Here is a 21,905-nt window from a genome sequence, read left to right on the forward strand (position 1 = left end):
CGCAGCCACCCACAAAACTGAGAGGGAAAACATAGCAGTTTCAACATTGGCGGAAATCATTTTCATATGTATGTTTATGATATTTTGTAGATAACTGCAAGTGCTGGCGCAAAGTTTACTTGGAATTAGCCATATCACGGCTAACAAAGCCTATATTCCACGTATTTTTCTCGCTTTTTTTTTTGTTTTTGCCCGGACGAAATACCACCTAAGAGAAGAAAAAGCCCAGGAAATCTCTGGCCAAAAAGAAAAACAATTCAACAGTTTGTTGCCAGCAACATGTTGCCAACGCGCTGCTGCAACACTCTCCTACGCTCTCTCCGTGTTGAGTTTTCCACTTTGATAAAAGCAAAAGACCTGGCCATAATCGAAACAGTCTGCAAAGGATTCTAGACGCCAGCGGTTCTCCAAAGATAAAATACCGTCAAGTATTATTCAACGGCAATCGTCGCGTGCGTTTTAACCAAATATACATCAAATCGAAAATTACCTGGAAAAACGGTCGAGAAAAGTGAATTTTAGTTTTTGGAAAAGAAGAAATTCCAAAAGCAAGCAGCAGTTTTAAAAAGTAAATATGACTTGTTATTTGAAACATTTTCTTGGCGGAGAACACTATATAACTATATTGGTTTCGGCAGTTATTTTTATATTTCTTAGAGGGCGCAAAATAACACTTTATGCATTCGTTTTTACAAGAAATTTGTAAACCCTGTAGAAATAAAACCCTTTTATTTAAAAAAAATATAATTGTGCAAACAGCATAAGTGTTTTACAAACATGCTGCTTATTTCAAAGTCAGTTTTTTATGAACTCGTTTATATCTAAAAATTCGTTTCAAACATGAAAATTTACATTTTTCTCACGATTTCCAATCACTTTATTTAAATTGTATAATTTATGCTAAAAGCCTTTTAAATCTGGGCTAACTAGCCTAAGCTGACAAACGCAGAGCAGATTGTCCTTTTGGAAAAAAAAACGGTTCAATTTGCAATGGATTTCCAAATAGGTGGAAAATTGGTTTGAAGAGCTCGTCGCTAAAAAAGAGCAACAGTGAAAAAATGTGCGGGCATTCCGTATTCAACTCGCTGACAGCTTAAACCGTGTCAAATAGCTAAATTTTCCCGGACACCAGGCGCAAACCTTTTTGTTATAATTCCTCAAGAAGTCCGCATTCAATTAGGATAGAAGGCGAACCCTCCTCATTGGTATGCCGAATGGCGTACCGCAGGAGCTGACACTAAAATGCCGTCGCCATCGCCGAATGTCCTTGACTTTGCCTATTCAAACGCAAAATTAAGCAGCAGAAGGGACAAATAATGAGCGGGAATGGGTTGGAATGCCATGGTAATGGGTAATGGGCACTACACTACAGTGTGGCAATGGTGGTGGGGCATGTGGGGCAAGTGGGGCTGCGTGCCAACATTTACGAGTCCCCCTAATTTATGCTCATTCATAAATCTCCCTCAGTGGAAATCCCTTGCAATCGGCGACGCAGTCGACGCCAGAATGTATGCAATGCAATGAAATAAAGCAAATTGAAAGTTATGACTACATCAAGGACTTCTGTGAGGAGACGAAGATCTAAATACTCTTCAAAATGTCAAGGACATTTTATAAAAAATTATTACAAAAATTAGAAAATTGATTCAAAAAATGATCTTAACATGGTTCAAATGCACTTGAAAATTTTAAGAAAAATAAAGAAAATTAAACAGAGGGAAGGTTTAATAAACAATAGAGATGCTTCTAATTTTTTCATTAAAAGAACGCATTATGCACAAATTCGATGATAAATCAAAATGAACCTTGTGAAGAGCATGTGCAACCTTTTATGTTTTGTGCAGCATAAAAGGGAGCTGTCAAAAATAATTAAGAAATATCTAAATATAAAACACGACCCTTCGCTGGCTTCCCCTGAAGATTCGGGCCACACAGCGTTGTTTGCCAAGTGCAAAATTGGCTAATTAGATGACATACCACTTGCAACTAGCACCAGCCGGATTGTCCTCCATTCGAGCAAATGGTTTAATTGCAATTACATTCCTAGTTTAACGCAAAATCGAGCAAGGAATTTCGTGTACGAACAATTAAAATAACTAATTTCCTGTGAGTATCCAATTTGTGATGCTTTTATTTACGTTTTTCTCGATTTTGTGCACGCTCTCGGTTAGCGAAAACAAATAGGAATCGGAATATCAGAGCCGTAGAATTATCAAAATAAATACGTTTGTCAGCGAAGAATGGAGGCCTTGTTTGCATTTTCAGCCATTTAATGGCATTGGGAAGGAAGTTGGATTTTTGGTTATAAATAGACGGCTATTCGGCAAAAGGATGGGTGATTAAGCGGATGGAAAACACTGGCCAAATATGGCGACGTCATTTGACAGACGCAGAGATGAGCAATGATTGCCATTAATTTGAATTAATTTCACACTATTCTCAGGATCAGCAAGATGGATGGGTTATTTGCAGTTCAAATTGTGTGGGCTTTTTGGAATACAAAATGGAAACAATGATGTAATCTCTCTGCTGCCAAAATAAATACAGCTTCTGTGAATTTCCAGTTAGTAAAGAAAGCAATTCGTAAAACAAAGCTTCCGGCAATTATTTATATACTTTTTTCAAAGAAATAAATTATACGCAATATTAATTCTGGTTAAGATGTACGAAATGCGTGGTTTTCGGAAACAATCTAGATACCTGCAAATATAAACTCTGAAAAAATCGGTGAAGGAAAATGTTATTACGCGTTTTTATGAGTTGGTTTTCATGCGAACTGAAATATATTATTTAAATTCTATGAAAGTCGAAAATGGTTTGTTTTTTAAAACAGGGTGACATCCACTGTAACCAATCCTTTTTTCCCTTACCTTCTTTTACTTAGCCTCAAGAAATGTATTTTCAGGACCTTCGTAAATGTCCTGTCACAATCGCAAGGCGCAGTTTTTCGCCCACAGGTATTGGGCGTAATTATCTTAGAACAATGTCAAAAACACAAAGTGCCATTAAAAAACGTTCGCGCCTAGCGGTAATAATTATTCTAATTACGAGGCGTTTTGCTGGAAAAGTTTATCGAGGTGCTTGAATGCCCCGCAGGGCCTGTCAAATATGTATTTTGTCCGTGCAAACAAACCAGCCAAAAAAGTGGCGGGGATCCCACAGCAATCAGCATAATTTTCCTCTTGTTGTATTTCACATTTTTGCGTATTGACTTTGGTCGGAAATCTTTCCACACACCGACATCCAGCTGGTTAATTACAGCTGTTGGCCCCGAAGAGCATTATTATTATTTATTATTATTATTATTATTATTTCTTGATTGCTATTTACGCAAAGGCAGCGTAAAAAGTGCCTTCTATTAGCTATGTAAATATTTACATCATCATCACTTGAGGTTTTTTCGACAGCAATTACGCGTTGCGTCACCAAACTGAATAAACACTAAGAAAGCCTTTAAAAAACACGTTGAAGTAAATATTCGTGTGGGGAAAATGTACATATGTGCATACCTTCGGCAGTTTTGCATTTATTGTGATCTTTTTATGGTTCTGCTTTTTCCTGGATTCCATGAAAAACAAAAGAATACAATAAAGAAAAACAAATGACGCAGGTTTTTTTTGGCTTGTTTGCCCGGTTTTCGCTTCCACGCCTTTCTTTTGTCGGTTATTTATTATGGCAGGTTATAAAAATGCAATTCCAGTAATTGGGCAAACTTCAATACTTTTCCACTCTGTCGTCTTAAAATTGTGATATAGATTGTCAGGAGTCCACGCTCTATTTTGTTATTTATAGCTTTTGATTTTTGAGCCTTTTTCGACCCTTACAACTGTCATGTCCTGGCTACAGTGACAATTTCCAAATTGACTGACAGGCATATCCGTTACGAAGTATGCTTTATCCCAAATGGTTAGACAACACTGGCTTTTCCGGTGATTTGTGTACGCATTTTTGCGAATAAACTGTAATGCATCATAATGTAATATTAATAAGATATCGATTTGGTTTCGGTTTTCAAGAAAGTTTCTGTAACTTAATATGGCTACTATTTTAATTAATAGCTTCACTTTGGCTTGTCAATTGCTTTAGATTTCATTTTAAGTGACACTTTCCGCACATCACGCATACGCAGTGTATGCCAACCATTAGAACGGAATTCGTTCCAAGATGAAATCAATTTAATTGTCACACCCCAGACATAGTATGCACTCCATAATTAATCTGTTCTCCCTACTTTATTGCTTTTTACAAGCAAAGGACACGGTTTTTTCACATGCAAGCGAATTGAATTTTATTCACAGCTGACGGGGACTAATAACAATCCATAAGTATGACCACATGGGGAGTTGGCATGGCAGGACATCGCATTTCCGCTCCGCCCATTTCGGAATTTAATTAAAACTGTCTAAAGCCCAGCGGGTGTCCAGTCGCCGGACAAGGAGAAAAAAAAAGAGCGTGGTGTCATGCAAAAAACCATTATTCTTTAGATTTCATCCATGGTAGATTATTTTTCAATATAAATTCAACGGATCCCAGTGGTTAACCAGAGTTGGCCAAGCTAATTACGGCTCCGCGGTGACCAATAAAATGTAATTAAAGTGTACGGGCAGCAGCAAAAAAATGGCCAGAAAAAAATGTGGATACTACACCACCGCAACTAGCTTAAAAGAAAAGAACTGAAAATAGTTTCCCTCTGGCCCTGCGAATTTTCACACATTTTCTTTCGCACGCAGCGCTGGCTGAGAGTAAAAAGAAAAACACAAATGGAAAATAAAATACACAAAATCTTCCGAGCAGCAGGCACATCAGGCAACACATCGTAAACAACTCTTGGCCAGCTCGGCATGACAAAAAAACCAGATAAAATCGCCCAGCGAACCAGATGCAATGTGCCCCCCAAAAATTCTTGTAATTTAGCAAATCGCTTCTCCAACACGCGTATACAAATTGGGTAGATTATCGACAGTAAATTACAAAGAAATTCTTCTCGCCGTTCTATAATTTCTATAATTGTTTACAAAGTGCCCAAGTCCAGGTCCGGAGGAAGAGGCATCTCTCTCATCCTCCTCCGAAACTGCAAACTACATAAATCAACATCTGAGGCGTCCTACTAAATCGCTCGCCGCTGCTGAGGAAGGAAAAATAAATAAAGCGATTTATTAAAATCAAAAGCCATAAACCATTCAATTAAGTGAGTTCTCTGCGAGCAGCTAAACATGTGAATTATAATTATAAACCAATCGAAATTACCACTTTTGGGCAATTAAAATTGATGTTTGCACGCCATAAATTTGGGCATTCGGCTGAATAAATCAGCGACAAGTTCGCCGTCTTTATATCAACACTATATATCAAGAGATTTTCATTTTGTACTTTTCGCATAATAGCCAACGTACCTTGGCACGCAATCATCTGCTCGGCGATGACCTAGCAAATTGGCATTTAAATTTTTAACTGCATTTTTATGATGCTACCGCAACCCTCTGACTACCAATTTCTTTGGGCCAAATAAAATAAACCGTAATGCAATAAATTACGCTGTTTTTCTTGTCGATCCTTCGGCAAATTGTCTGCCGGACTTTGGGCCATAAATTCAAACCCCTTACTCGGCCGAATCTTTTGTGTCCGACATAAGCCGTTTGGGGGATAAATCTCCGGCTTTTGTGGGTGTGCACGCAAATCAATGTTGGACGAACAATTTAATAACCAACTCGGGGGATTAACTGATGAATATTCTCCTGGGGATAACCAGTCCTGCATATATAAACATATTTCTTTAGGCACGCCAAGCAAATGTCAATGTCAACTGGCCTTGTTGGGCCTTGGATTTTCCACGGCTCGCCAGCGTTTTCTTTTGGGTGGCCCAGAGTGGCCCAAGCCAAGGCTAAGTTTATTATGCCGCGAAAAATGCAGGCCCTCTCGAGTGTGAGTGCCGTAACCCTTGAACTCAAAGACATAAGAAAAACAAAGAACCAACTCAAAGTACACCCACCACCTTGTGTTTTACATTTCAAATGCTAAGCACAGTGGTTCCTCAGAAATTATAGAAATCAGAACATGAATAAAGATTTCAGTTTAGTCCATTTAGACTAAAGGATCTTCTGCCAAAAAAGGTTTTGCATTTAACCTTTTATAATGTGTATATATTTTTCTCATTTCTTTATATTTATAAAACGACTTAGTGAGATATATATAGATATTCACTAATTTTGGCAATTAGAAATGCAAGTACTTAATTAAAGGTCCTTATTTATAGATTTCCCTGTATGAAAAGCCAGCGGGCAAGGAAAACTTTATGTTAGTCAGTCAGTATATTATTTCAATCCCCTGCATTTTGCAGTGCCTGAGCTTCAGGATCCTTGCACTTGGAATGCATTTTACAGCGAACTGTCTGTCGGCTATGTTCGCTCATGTTTCAAATGTCAGATGTGTGTGAGACCGTGTTTCGTACGAGCAGGAGTTTTCCATATTATTATTTATGAATGCAACTTTGGCTGACATTTATATATATATATATATTTCTTTTTTTTTGGGGCAACTGCCTTCGTTGTACGTCTACAAGTGTAAGGGTTTTCGCTACTCGTGAAAGCCATCTTCTAGTTTTACAACTGCTTCACTCAGGGCCAATAGCGAGGAAAGTGCAGTAAAATTGTAAGAATTATGGTCAGGTTGTAAACAGGAAATATCCTATTAAACGAAAGCGGAGCGGAAGTTCCTTCATTGTTGTATACCAGCTTTTACCTAAGTGCATTTTTAGGTGCATTAGAACATTGATATGATTCTATTAGCACTCACACACATTCCGTTTTTATCACCTTGGTGGGTGGGAAAGCATCGAGAAAAACCATTAAGGGATGCCGTAATGGATGGTGGATATGATGGATGTCTTAAGATACCATTGATCCATTAGGGTGACCCAAGGTGGGAAAAAGAAAAAAAGGTCCTTCATCATTTAGGCCCTCATTAATTAAAAGGACACAACATTGAAACAAAGCTTAATCATATTAACTCAAAGAAAAAAGTAGCATATTACATAAAAAGCAATTATAAAACTATAAAAAATTAGTTTGCGCACTAATCTACATACTTCAAGCTTTAACAGTACCTTTTATAGTCTAGTTCTAGTAGAAAAATTATGCACCTTTCCAATATTTATAGTAAAACTGTGCGGTAATTAAAGCTATATATAGACACACTGGAATGCTATCAAGCCAAATAAAAGGCAAAAACCCTAGTCTATAATTCAGACTAGGCAAAAACGCTGCGGTCGGGGCGCAAGCTCTTAAAATAGAAATAATAACAGATACGCCAGCAACAAGCGGAGGGAAAACCAGGAAAGGGAAAGCAATGGGTAAGGGAAAAAGAAAAAGGAAAAGCGTGGAAAATGCGGGGGAAATGACAGGCCGCCAAGCGGGGAAAATAAACAGAAAAACACTCAAATTAAATTGCGAACTGAGCTTAATGCACTTAAAGTCAGTACATGCCCAGGAAAGGGTGCAAATGTGGGTGGTGGCTATTGTGGGGCAATGCCAATGTCAGACGGACGACGGATGGATGGATACCATTGACAGGTAAGCAGGTGCTCTGCGCTTTTCCGTGCTACCTAACCACCCTACCCATCCCCTTGACTCTCCCGGACTTTTCCTGTGGCACTCGAGCACGCGCCCGAGAAAAAGCCAAGAACTGAGAACTGAAAATCGAGTGTAAGCCGCGGCTTATGCAATGCGGCCAACGAGGCTTGACAGTCTGGTTTGCCTTCGCTTATCTGCGTTTCTTGGCCCAAAGGCTCGATTTGCCTTTGGCTTTTTTTGCCATGCAAGGCGGCCATTAGTGACGTCGAGTCAACCAACAAAATATTTCCTCAATATTTCAATGCTCAATAGGTTTTCCCCCATTGATTCGTGGCGGCGAAAGCATATTTAAATATTAAGTTGCCAAGTTTATTTCCTTGGGGACACTTTGCGGCCGTTTTTTGGTGGAACGAACTTTTTATCTGCAGCATTTTATTTCATGTTTTTGCTTTATCGTTGTTTTATTGATTTAATTTGTTGTTGGGCCCCAGGCCAAAAAAAAGTATTGAATATTCAAAAAGCCCTTTGCAAAGTTGTCTCGTTAGTACATGTAGACACACTAAAAATGCAGAGTCGCTATTGAAGTTATTTTTCTGAATCCCTGCGGCTGATTATATATTCATTGCTTTAGTCATATTGATTTATTTATTTCCTCGCCAAGCTGCATGGGTTTGCATATCCGAATGGCAAAATTCCAGTTAAAAGTTTTTCCATTTATTTAAACTATTCAATCTGAGATTAGGAAAATCCGTTTGCAAGCAGATTCTATTGGTAAATTATTGCTTTTCATTTAGTCATGATCATATTGATAACACACAGAGAAATCAGAGTTTCATACATACTAAAGAAATACTTTAAAATAAAAGTTAGGAATTATGATTATGTTTAGCCAATTTCGTCTTATATCCTTTAAACAAATGACAAATATACAAGATATTTGTATAATTGCATCGTATTTCTATATAAATTTCTCTCATCGAGCGTACTTAATTCCCAGTTTGGCCCACAGCTCATTACACAATTTATATTAAAGCCGTAACTTAACCCTCGGCATCCAGTTCGCCATTAGCTGCCAGTTGGAGCTGGGCCAAAAGTATTTGCCATATTGCACTCTGGATTGCAAAAGTTCTCGACCAGCATTCCGCCATAATCGTATAAATACGTATACAGTTCTAGCACTTCCTTTCTCTACATACATTTGAAAAAAAAGAGAAAAAAAAACAACAAAGGATGTTTGGTGGAAGAACGGAAGAGGCTTCAAGCGACTGCAGTGGGTGAAATGCAATTTCCAGGCCATAAAATGGCTAGGCAGGAAAAACCAGCAGGAAAAGTCCTTTCACTTGGCTCGAACGAAAGCGTTCGCAGGTAATGGCCATCATAGCAGCCGGTTAATGCGGCCAACTTGTTCTTGCAGGCAGATAACACGAGTTACCAAACTCCTCGCGAACGATGCGAAAAGTTTCGCGGCAAATTAAATGAAAGTTAATATTGGCAGCGTGTTCGATAAACAATGGGGACATAGTCAACAAGTTGGCCCTAATGCGATTATCGCACAGTGCCTAATGTCTTCGAGAATTGGCTTTAGTTTTATCGAGGAAATCATATACCTAACTTTTTCTAAAAATTTCAAAATATTTCTATATAATGTCACAATTTTAATTCTAGATTATTAGATATATTCTTACAGAATACTTTTGATTTTAGAAGCCCATATATTGTCGCAACCATTTCTAACCTTCAAATTGAAATTAGTGGCGATTTTCTTGACAGTGTGCAGTGCGAAACTCATTTAGTGGCAACAGCTGCTGCAAATTTATGCTCACGGCTTTTCTATTCTGAGCTTTGTTTTAGCCACAGAAGAGCGACCGCAGCAAACTGTCAACGATTCCCACCGCAGATATATGTACACGTACATTCATCCGGATGTTGGCAAACGAGCTGGCTAAATCCAAGCCAAACTGGCACTGCTCAAATTCCACTTGAGTACAGCTTGGCATTTGGTAAATTCCAGGATTTCATGATCAAATGTTTACTCCTTTATTAATTTGAATGACAACTTTTGACGTTTTAAAGCCAAACCGTTGTGCGTGAATAAAAGAAAATATGATACAAAGGAGTATGAAAATTTTATTCAAATTAATTCGATACTTTTCTCAACCCATAGAACCATCAAAAATATGAATTTCAACGCCGGAAAGTATGCAATTAAAATGTTCATACTCTTTAATCCTTAAAAAGGGATAACAAAAAATACCTTGCACAGATAAAAAATTATTATTATTATAAAGATTTTGGTTGAAAAACTAAAAGTAAACGTAACTAAGACTCAGGCTATTAAACCCTAAAAAGAATATTATGCATATAAAATAAACATCTCAGCTCAGAAAAGCCGACTGCAGTTGGGCCACCACCCTTGGTAATTATTTTTTTAAGTGTCCCTTTCAAGCCAACATCATCTGCAGACGCGCCTTGAGCCCAGGACTTTGCTTTCTTATTTTTAGAGCCACCAACCCACCCGCAAGGCAACTGCAGATGTGGGTGGCCCAGCAATTTTGTTTACATTTCTTGTTTTCCCCCATTCCGCGCGGTGTGTTTAACCCACAATGACTTGTGACAGGGAGCGGTGTCAAGCGATGTGGGAGGGGATAGGGGCGGAGAGGTTTGGTTGGAGGTCGCTTGGGGGCCTCGTGGAGGTGGCGTTCTGTCTCATTTCAGCTGCGGGAAATCCCCGCTCACGGATGCAATGTCGGCGCTTCCTGGGCTGCAGTGGGAGTCCCACTGTGACCATTTCTCACCCGCCATACGTATACGTGTGTTTGGACCTGCAGCTGTGTGGGTTTTCGTGGGTGTTTCTGTTTTATGCTATTAATTTGACAGTTTCAGCTGCGCTGACAACTGGCTTTTCCCCAGACACCGAGCATAGCGTTTAATGGCTGCAAATTAATTGTCGTATGCCTTTCTCCTCCCCAGAGATAATTGCTCAGCAGCATCTAGTTTCTCAGCGAGGACAAATAAACCCGAGCAAAAAAAAAACAAACATAAGAAATGGACTCTGCCGCCGCCGCCGCCGCCAAGCGCGTCCAAATCGAGAAGGCCCACAACTTTATGCGCCAGTATCGCGATCCCGAGTCCAGGGAACTCAAGAAGCTGTCGGCCAACCAGTTCATGGATGTCTGGGCGCACTACGATAAAGATGGTGAGTTTAGATCTAACTAGCATAAAGAACTTTAAACTTTTAATATTTAATCTATGTTTATAGACATTTGTACTTAATATAATTTTGCATCTATTAATCAAAATTAAATACTTATTAAAATTTGTACCTTAGGAAATGGCTACATTGAGGGCACCGAGCTGGACGGATTCCTGCGGGAGTTCGTGTCGAGTGCCAATGCCACAGACATTAGTCCGGAGGTGAGTCTGAAGTGGAATGGTACAATTGCATCTTAATCCCTCGGTCCCAATCCCCAGGCTGTAACGGACACCATGCTCGAGGAGCTGAAGTCCTGCTTCATGGAGGCCTACGATGACAATCAGGATGGTAAAATCGATATCAGAGAGGTGGGTAATGCCTACGCCACATTCGGACTCAAAATTTCAGTTTGATGGGGGCTCCCATGTCGTATGCGCAATGTTGTCTGTATGGATTTTTGTATTCGAAATGACATTTCCTTTAGTCGTGGCGGCGCCTTTGCCTTCTTTGCCTTTTTTAAATTGGTTTTTAAATGTCTCGGCCGGGCCGAAACCTATAAATTATTTGGCGATTTTCCCTGGAGAAGGAATCAAGTTTCTGGCAAGGTCTTTTGCCCAAAAAAAGTTTTTTCTTCGTTTTCTCTCATTGTGTGGAGGCCACATTAAATGAGTTTTTAATTGAAGTTGAACTGGCAGCAGAAGTACGGACTATTGGAAGGGGATTTTTCCGTTTTTTTTTTTTATACATACCAAATAATACAGCGGTGCACAATGGACTTTTGATAAATGAGCCCACGAAAAAAGGAAAGTTTTGGGGAAGAAAAGTGAAAAGTTCAAGTAGCCGGGTCCCCCATGGATTGTTGATTAAGATTGCTTGCAACACAAAAGGCACAGGGCATTCATAATTCATGTGGTCCACATTATTCATACGCCACGTCGAACGGCGATTCAAATGTTAAATTACTGGTCTGTCAACAAGGCTTTGTTGGCCTGGGGATAAACTTTAATTACGATAGTGCTGTAATTACCAACAGCAAATAAAAATGTAAATCCCACGGCCACAGCGAATTATAAAGTTTTCCCTGCCACAGATGATTACTTGTAGAAGGGTAAGGGCTTCAATTCGACACTTGAATTATGCCGGAAACTTTTAACGAATGCCTGGGGCGAAACTTTTCCGGCTGTTCGCTAATGAAAGTGCAGCAAGATTTTCTCGCCTTTCACGCAATGCTCCGGAAAAACAGAAGACTTAGGTACCCAGCAGTCCTCGGAGCATTCCCATTTATAACTTATTCTATTGTCAAGTCACGCACTGAAACAAAATGGTATTTTTCTTGTACTACTTTTTCGCAGCTGGCTCAACTTTTGCCCATGGAGGAGAATTTCCTTTTGCTCTTCCGCTTCGATAATCCTCTGGAATCTAGCGTTGAATTCATGAAGGTAAGTGACAATCAGGAATTTCGCACCCTGAAATTCCCCAATTAATTTGCACTGCAATTAAATTAGATCTGGCGTGAATACGATACCGACAATTCGGGTTACATTGAAGCGGATGAGCTGAAGAATTTCTTGCGCGATTTGCTCAAAGAGGCCAAAAAGATCAACGATGTGTCCGAGGACAAGCTCATTGAGTATACCGATACCATGGTAAGTTGTCAAACATAAATGCAATACATTACTTTGGTTTGCTTACGAAATTCATCAGTAGATAAAGGATAAAAGATAAACTTAATTGAAAGATAATTTATGAATACATAAATACTCACTATCCTTTGAGCAAATAAACTTCTTGTTCAAAATTCCCTAATGATTATACATATAATGTCGAAACAAAAACGATTCAATTATGACATGCTTAGAATCCAAACTGCTGTGATTATTGACCGATGGACTATGCACTTTACACACAAAAGTGTAAATTATGCAGATTTGCTGTAAGCACACGATAATGTATGCGCAATTACCAATCCTTCCAGCTCCAAGTATTCGATGCCAACAAGGACGGACGTCTGCAGCTGTCGGAAATGGCCAAGTAAGTGTCCTTGAAGTCGCGTTCTGAAATTCCCGGCAGCAGCCAGCCAACTAACTTATTTATTGCAGATTGCTTCCGGTTAAAGAGAACTTCCTGTGCCGCCAAGTGTTTAAGGTAAGTGCCAAAGATAAAATGTGTGAAAACATCGTTCAGTCGAGGAAATTGCCAAGAGCAGATACTATCAGCATATCGCGGTTTTCCAAACATTTATTATTAAGAACTTGTTTATGAAACCAAATCAAACTCGGCTTGCCTTGAACAAAACACGTTTAGCACCTAGGTTAGCCTGGACTTTTGGTTTATCACTAGCTGCAGCCTTGACTATCCCAACTAACTTAGCTTTGCAACTAACACAATCAGCAATGCATATTGGTTTTGTCTTTTCTTTTCTTTACCTATCATTTCAAACGATGTCTGTGCCGACTTGGGAACTAATCTTTAAGAAATTAACGAATTTAAATCATCAGAAAACATTAGGGCTTTAAAGACAATATATAACATCAGGTTTGTAGTTAAATATTCATGCAGGGAATTTGCCAACCAACCATCAATAACTAAATAAAATCGTATTGTTCATCAATTATTATAAAAATCAATTACCAAATTTAGTTTTCACCCATGAACAAACATTAATTGGTTAAATACATTGCAATGCTTACAATCATACTATTGCAGCCAATAAAAGTCCATGGACTAAACAAACTTTAAAAAATAAATGGATCGAAAGGAAAAGTGTTATGCTTTTCTGAATAGAATCCCGAATCATCAGCGATTCTAAATCCTTTTAAAAGCTTTTCATTCTCGCTCGACAGATCAGCAAATACAATTTTTGACAAAAAAGGACAATGCCACTATTTATTCTTGCTTTCGCCTTCGACACTGAATGCAACATTGAATTGTTGTGGCCATAAAAAAAAAAAAATATTCAAGCCAATTTTGTTTGCGTCGCAACAAATAAAGCCATGGCCAAACACAAATAGCTATTTCGCCGAAAAGGAAAACAAAAAATAGCAAGAAATATTGTCTGCAATCGTAAAAATAAACGAAGCAAAATGGCAAAGCTCAGCTGAAACTGGCAGGTGCTTTCCACCCACTCCCATTTCTTCCTTTTTTTTTTGCAGAAATAAAATGCGTGGGAGTTGGTGGAATCAATTTCCGAAGGCAACAGCTTCCTTATGTCCCCCAGTTTTTGCTCAAGCGTCAACAGATTTGATGCGATTTGAATGGGGCTGTAAAAAAAAAGGGGGGAAGCTAAACAGCAATCACTGCACAAACAGAAGGTGGAAAGTCCCCAAATGGCTGGCCATTAAATACTTTAATATTAGTTTGCCTCGAAGAGATGCCCAGCCGAACAATTAGCAGAAGAAAAGCCATGTGGTGTTGGAAAAACAAACTTTTTGGCCACGACCGCCGCCGCCGCTGCTGCCAGATGTTGGGGCTTAAAATTCCCCTGGGAAATTCTACGAACCCATTTCGACTTGGCCCAAATGCTGATGATGCCAACTGCGGTTATATGAAGCACTGTCATTGCATTTGAGGCTGCCTACGAATGTCACGTAGCTTCCCGCAGGCCAAAACTTGGCCAGAAAGAACATATATTTCGAGCATGTTTTCCGTTTGCGCATTTTAAGCATGCTGGCAAGGAATCGGGCCATCCAAATACCAAAGAAAACGTTTTGTTTGCTCAAAGCAGCAGCTGCTTAAGAAATTCTGGCTTAAACATGTACCAAGTGTATGGAGGCCTTGGTTCTCTATCAGCAGTTTCCGAACATTATTTAAAACTTCTTAACAAAATATTTAAAGCCAAAGTGCTCTCATCAATTTAAGCATTAAGTGTGTGTAGAAAGAAAGACTCTACATAAATAATACTACTAAATAAGGGCAGGCGGAAATAAATGTTGGACCTGCAGCCTTGAAGACTCCCAATTTGCTGAGCCAGCCCCTTCGAAATTTCCCGAGTCGCGTTTCCCACGTCCTCATCGAACACATTTTTTTATTCTCTTCTCGTGTTTCGTCCTCGTGTTTGGGTTTCCTTTTTGCTGTTTGCCACATGAACCACACATCGCCACATACATATGTGTGTATGCAATCCTTGGTCTATCCACCCAAAGGAAAACCACCTCCATTCGGTTGTCGGTGGTGTTGTTCTTGGCAATCAAGTGGGTTAGATGCACAGCAAAATGATCTGAGTGGGGGAATCGAAGGGCATTGAGAGCTCTTATTGTTATTTGCTGCAAATGTACGTGCTTCAGTCGCATTGACGCTTATTCTCATTGCTCATTGGCAGTAGTTGCCGAAAAGTTGGATGTGTTAGCTATCGAAGCGGCATTTTTCGGGCAAATTTTTGGGGGGCGCTGGGTGGTGGGTGGTGCCTCCAACAGTGTTCTCAAAATCAAAAGTGTTGCATTCAGCCTGAACTCACTTTGTATTGGTTTTCAATTGCAATCGGATTCCCATTGCACTAAATCCCTTTTGTTGGCTGCTTGGTGGCAATCCCACGCGTTGTTCAAAACTAAATGGAAAATTTGGAGATGTGGCTAACGAAAATTGGCTTTGCTGACGCTGTGGAGCAGCACAAAAACAACCACTACTGTTTAATTCTAATATTTCAAAGCTAATTATTGCAACTTTCGCGGCGAAAAGAGAGAGTAAATACATTTCCATTATAACAAGTTTACTTTGAATTTGAAACGCAAATATAGCAGAAAAAGTTTGGTGCCTTTTTTGGGCTTTGATTTAATATATCCTTTATATGTTTTATAAACGGTTTTGTAAAAAAGGGAAAAGTTTTAAATTTCATCTACATAGCTGCTACATTTTGGCTCTGCAAATTTAATGCAAACATTTTGACAAGCCAATACTTTTTTCACTACTGTCCCATCCAAAATAAACATATTGAAGTCATCTTGATGTCAGCTTACATCCTTCACGCTTTCCAATTTAAAATGGCAAGCTGCTGGTGTAAATTCAAATGCAACTCGCATGTTCCTTCAACGAGATATTTGTGTTGTGCGCGGAGGGACGTCCTCTTTGCCAGGCGGAAAGAAGGAGGATCTGAAACAGGAGTGGGAACGAACGTGAGCCATGTAGCGATGTGCAGCCATGTGGAGCGGCAGTCCGAGCGAGGAGCAGAAGAAGCCGCAGGATTGCACAACGAACAATGCCCAGTGCTCGGTGCTCATGGGTTGCATGCCGCATATTTGCTCATTGTTACAGCTCGCAGCACAAACGACATTTTATTTGGTTTTTATTGATGGTGGGATGGTGGGCAAGTGGTGGGCAAGGGATTGGGCACCAGTCGTTCGGAGTCATGCATAACAATGTAGCGAGGCAAGTTGGATTTTAATCGAAAACGCCACGGCGCGGACATGGTTGCTGTCACTCAGTTCCGAGCCACTGAATCCTAAGGCATCCCGGTGCCCAGGCACCTGACCATCGAAGATACGCGTCTGTACTTACCGTACTTTCGCCATCGTAAGTCGCCCGTTATGAAGTGCCATAAAAAAGGTTGGAAGCTGCGGCTTCTGGCAGCCATAAAATAGGCATTTCCAGCACATTTACCCAAGGTGCAGTTATTACTTTTCAACATAATTTCTTTGGGGCCATAAAAGCCAAAGCATGCATCAGCATTTTGATAACCGCAGTGGGCCAGCTGCTCAGCTATACATACATACTTTTTCGAGAGGCTGCATAACTCCCAGAAACTTCTGTCTCCGGGCGTCCAATTATGTGGCGCAGTGTATTGCTGGCTGGTGGCCAAAAGTGCCCGAAAGCGTTATGCTAATGCACATCACGTATACGCCGCATGCACCGCAACGAGCAGTGACATAATGTGCTATGTGGACAGGAAAGGGCGGCAAAAGGGTGGGCGGGACAGACATCTAGGGACACGAAGCAGCAGGACATTGTGAAAAATAGCCCGGTACACTTAGCTTTTTGTCGGGTGTCTTATTTTTCAGACGAGAGAAACAACAAAAAAAAACCCAAGGACTCGACTAAGTGAATACGTGACATTGCGGCACAGACAATTTTTCAGTTCATTTTCTTGTAACTTAATTTTTCAACTTGCAATTAGAAACAATTTTGAACAATTAACTAAGAAAGCTGAAATTGGTAATGCATTTGCATAGCTTACGTTCATCTAAGCGTATACTTAATATTTCTCACTCTTAGTTTTACTGCATCCAGATCTTAGATCCTTTAGCTTACTAAAATAATAATTAAAATTTTAGCCTAAAATCATGTATACAACATTAAAAAGATAAGTTAATCAAAGCTGGAGAATAATTAAAAGATACTTTTTAAAATTTGCCTATTTTAATTAGCCTTCAACAGACTTAAATTGCTTTAGTTCATGACTTTTCTAACTTTCTATATATCTTTTTCGTTTCCCCCCGCCAACCTCCTCTATGCCATCTGTATACTATCAACATAATATACTATATATCTTTGCATATACTTCTATAATCTTGTGCATTTTTATTTCAAAACAAACAACCTAACAATAACCAAACTAAAAATAAACAATTACCGAATTAACTATACCGTGCACGTGGTGTATAACATTTTGGGCTGCCACCTTCAACTTCCGACTTATCTCACAAAAATGCAATTTGAAAATCAACTCGAAATAACAAAACAATTACCGCAAATCAAAACTCTTGCCATCTGCTGTATATACAAAAATTTGCATACAACAATCTGCAACCAATTGCACTGCCAACAATGAAAACAAACAAAAATATTTCGTAAAACAATACACAAACTATTTGCATTACTGCAAAACCAAACCGATACCAATGAAATGAAATAAATAACATAAAAAACGTATATATACATATATATATATATATATTTAAACCACACACTGAAGGAGGGCATTGACGTAAGTATTTTTCACCCCATCATCAAACATTCAAACAATCAAAAAAAAAAAGAAAAGCCCCACAAAAAATAAAAACTCATGTGGGTAAAATAGTGATTACAAAGACACTGGTGGCCCATTTAAACTCTCAATAAAAGTGTATTATTTTGTGCTTTGGATAACACTTGTTTAAACAATCGTTTTTTGTTTTGATGAGTACTCAACAATTTCATTTTATTAAAATAAAACAACCCAATACCTACTGTTTTAAATTCGCTTGAAAAATTCATGTTCATACAAGAATGCATGCTTTTTTTTTTTGTGAATTATAAAATATTCTTTTTGCTGCGTGAATGATAAATATAAATCTTTCAATTCAATTAATAAGCATAGTGTATATATTCAAATAAACTTGACAAAGTTAAAATAATGGAGTCAAATAGTGACAAAGAGTGTTATCTACATATTTATGAGATATTTAAGCCACCTAAGAGATACTTTCAAGCGTATGCAATGAATTTTTATAAATTTTTTAATTTCATTTTGCTAGTTTTACGTCCAAGTTTTTAGACAGTTCTTCAAAGTTATTCTTTTTGTTGCAGTAACTAATGAAAGCTTACCTCTATTAACGATGAGCAACTAAACTTGCTGCCAGTAAAAGTTAGAGTCATTTGCAATTTGCCGTTTTTAGGGTCCTAGCCAAAAGCCACAAGCCAACTCGAAACAAGAAAATGATATCTACGAGCTACTAATTAGACTTTTGATGGCATTGGTCCACCCCATTTGCCACTTAACACATCCCGGCATCCCAGTACGTGAACAGCTTTGGCCCTAACGATGTGAGGTCCACGCAAATTACACGTTGATGTGGAACTCCACCTCCTCCTCCTCCTCCTCCTCCATGGGAACCTTTTGCATAATTTAGTCATTCAGTTCGGTGGCTGCAGAGGCTGTGGGATCTGGGGGAATGGATATATTTTGTGGAAGTGCCATATGGATAATGGCAGCCGCAGGCTGACACGCTCTCTGCCACCGGCTTTTCAAAGTGTTGAAGTGTAAAATAATTACTTCATTTCATCAATGTGTTGGCATGGGGGCCACATCACATAACATCACATCACGTTCAAGGCGAACATCGACTTGAGTCTGGGCAATTTGACAAAGAGCCAGGCCACGAAAGTGAAAGTAAAAACCCAGCAAAATGCGATATATACGTTTTGCGTTCGTGTGAAATTCAATTTCAGGAGCTTTGCCACCGCCAAATGGGAAAAGGATCGCCATTTATAATGCCGGGCTAAGCACTTTTTTTTAGAGCTTAAGCGGAAAAGGGTATCCAGTTAATGGGTTTCTAATCCCGGTAAGAAAAAACAGTGCGCCCGCTGCGTTTTCTTGGCGCCAGTAAAACAAATGTTATCAGACTTTACCAAGGATAAAGAAAACAAAACCTTAAGTTTCACCTCGCAGCTTTTCGCTCGCACCGTAAGTGCACTGGCAAAAATATTGCCTGAAATAGTTTAACATTATATTTAACTATTTATTCCTGATGCATATTTTAGGCAACATTTTAAGAGATTTAAATGTTTTCTGTTTTATAATTAAGCAACTTACTTTCAGGGCTAACATTTTTGAATTTAAATTGAAATTTCACTATGTGGCCATATTTTTTTATCAGTGCAGTGAACTTGAGGCGCCACCTTGGCCACATTGCATAACCCCCAAAATTCCAAACTGCATGAGTATGTGGGGGGTAAATTCATGTATGTGAAAGGAGGTTTATATATGGGGAGGGGAGCAAAGTAATTCGTGCAATTTGCCGGGCGCAAATGGAATCGATAAATTTCGTGTTCCCTCGTGGAAAACACATCCGGAAAAATCCCGAATGAGCGCGGTGAATGGTAATGACAAATCTGCTCTACCTGGGCAATAATTCATATTAATTAGCGAATGTCAACGGCATAAAAACACATATATTAAACGGCAGTATGTTTCATTTAGCATAATTAGGCCTTTACGTTAAGCTTAATGAATGAGTGTGGAATATGGAATACTTGTATTTTTTATACATACGTAGCATGTTTATTAATCTCTTAGGATTTTCCTAAGACTAATTAGTCACTTCCCATTGCATTTCTAAGAGCATGTTTTCATTATAATTAGCTGTATCTAGCATGAGCTCATACCTTAATATTTAACTAATCAAAACCAACAATTGCACCAACAATACAACTTGACCCGTAGTTTAGGCCTATGATATTAAAGGGGTTACCCAACTAGAAAATTTAAAGATAGTCTAAGCAAATCTTACACACATTTGTTTATGGATTTAGCATACTTTATAATTACATTTTGTGTATTCATTTTATACGTTATCCAAAAACTTTTGTTTATGTAGGAAAAAGTATGCTAAATCCTATTTATAAATACTATTTTATGTGAAACATGCGTATAAACAAAACTTGTTGGATAATATTATATTGAGTATTGCAATTTGTATCCACAGGGCGCCACAAAGTTGACCAAAGAGGATATTGAAAAAGTATTCTCACTCTACGATCGTGTAAGTAAAGCAAATTATTAAGGAATCTATATAAATATGTAAAATATAATATGATTTCAATGCAGGACAATAGCGGCACCATTGAAAATGAGGAGCTCAAAGGCTTCTTGAAGGACCTTTTGGAGCTGGTCAAGAAGGTGAGAGTCTCTCTTAATGTCAGATGAAATAAAATGTTAATATTGTGCGCTTGCCAGGACGACTACGATGCCCAGGATCTGGCCGCTTTCGAGGAGACCATCATGCGGGGAGTTGGCACCGACAAGCATGGAAAGATCTCCCGGAAAGAACTGACCATGATCCTGCTGACACTGGCCAAAATATCGCCCGACGACGAGGAGTAAGCCGGATGTTCGAGAACATACCAAAAAGAGATTTTAGCCAACTCTATTTTTGTCACCCGAACGCGGGAAATCCAGAAATGAGGCTCCAAAATGGGCTTCGAGGCAATTGTTTACTTTAGAGCTGCATTAAAAGGGGCAGCAAATAAAACAAAAAAAAAAACAGAAGGGATATTGGAATCGGGGGAGAATCCTGAGAGATCCAAACCGAAACGAAGCTATTGGTATAAAATAAATCTAATATAAATGTTTCAATCTTAAATAAATGTTTATCGTATGTTAAGATATTGAGAGTATATATTTCCCCCAAAATCAAACCAAAACGGAAATTTATCCAGTCAAACAATTTGCAACACAGAATCGAGCCACTTAAAGTAAACAATTAAGAAATGATAACAACAAGATCAGTACATCGATTTTATATTATACTATATATGTATTTATATTTTCTATGTGTATTTGCATAACGTACTTTATTTAATTACCAATTAAAATCGAAATAAAAGTAGCTATATTTAAGGATACCACATTTATTTGAGACTACCTAAGTAAAAACATATGTGTGGCTACAATCTGTAGATAATTGTTGTTAATCATTGTGACAGTACACCCCAAAAGTGGGTGGCTGCATTCCGCGCTCAACTCCCCGCACTTGTGCTATGAATATCCCCCGCAAGCATCAATCAATCAATCAAGAGCCACTTACATCAGCCCGAGGGTGGACGCCACTAATGCAGGTGAATGCAAATGCAAATGCATCCGCCACCTGAACGTGACAATGTCAAGCTGGAGGAGGGTGGTGATGCATCCAGTTAATGTTGGACACGCACTCGTCCTTGTATTTTCCACCCGAGGGGAGATTACGAGGAGCAGATTGACGCCGTTTGAGGCTAACATTTTCACCCAATTCCGCAACTTAGGCAAATCGGTTATTTTACCTCTAACCAAAAACCCAAAGTTAACCAACAACGCTACGAACTATCTAATGTTCTTTCAAGGTGCTATAGCTATATATTGTATGATTTATTTCGATACGTATTCCCTTCCCCAGCTGTTATCATTGTATTCTTTCGAAACCTAACTAACTAAATAACTAACAACTAATAACTTAAGCTTTAAAACCAAGACAAGTTGTTCCAATCCTGAAACGCTCTTTGCCCAAGGATTCACTTTTAGAGCCATAGTTATGAAATATATCAATTCCATCGCCTTTAAAAATGAAACCCTGAGTAAAGACGCCATGCAACAAAATGCCAACTTATCATATAAATATACTAATTACAATACAACTCTATATGATAACATACTTATGCTAATCCTAAGATATTGTTCAAAACCACATGCATGTAAAGCT

General features: G+C 38.8%; 1 protein-coding gene across 2 annotated transcripts; it reads left to right on the forward strand.

Moving 5' to 3' along the window:
- The first annotated feature begins 345 nt into the window (after nucleotides 1-345).
- LOC6734846 (calbindin-32) lies at nucleotides 346-20,714 on the forward strand. 2 transcript variants are annotated; one of them, XM_016168274.3, is made up of 12 exons: nucleotides 346-568; nucleotides 10,539-10,764; nucleotides 10,897-10,982; nucleotides 11,040-11,129; nucleotides 12,114-12,200; nucleotides 12,267-12,407; nucleotides 12,737-12,792; nucleotides 12,861-12,906; nucleotides 17,666-17,677; nucleotides 20,157-20,213; nucleotides 20,279-20,350; nucleotides 20,408-20,714. In XM_016168274.3, the coding sequence occupies exons 2-12, from the start codon at nucleotides 10,614-10,616 to the stop codon at nucleotides 20,552-20,554; spliced, it is 945 nt and encodes a 314-aa protein (XP_016028087.1). In that variant the 5' UTR covers nucleotides 346-568; nucleotides 10,539-10,613; the 3' UTR covers nucleotides 20,555-20,714. The 2 variants fall into 2 exon arrangements, with proteins under 2 accessions (XP_016028087.1, XP_016028086.1); XM_016168273.3 differs by lacking the exon at nucleotides 17,666-17,677.
- The last annotated feature ends 1,191 nt before the right edge of the window (nucleotides 20,715-21,905 follow it).

Source organism: Drosophila simulans, chromosome 2R (genome assembly GCF_016746395.2).
Source record: "Drosophila simulans strain w501 chromosome 2R, Prin_Dsim_3.1, whole genome shotgun sequence".
NCBI lineage: Eukaryota > Metazoa > Arthropoda > Insecta > Diptera > Drosophilidae > Drosophila > Drosophila simulans.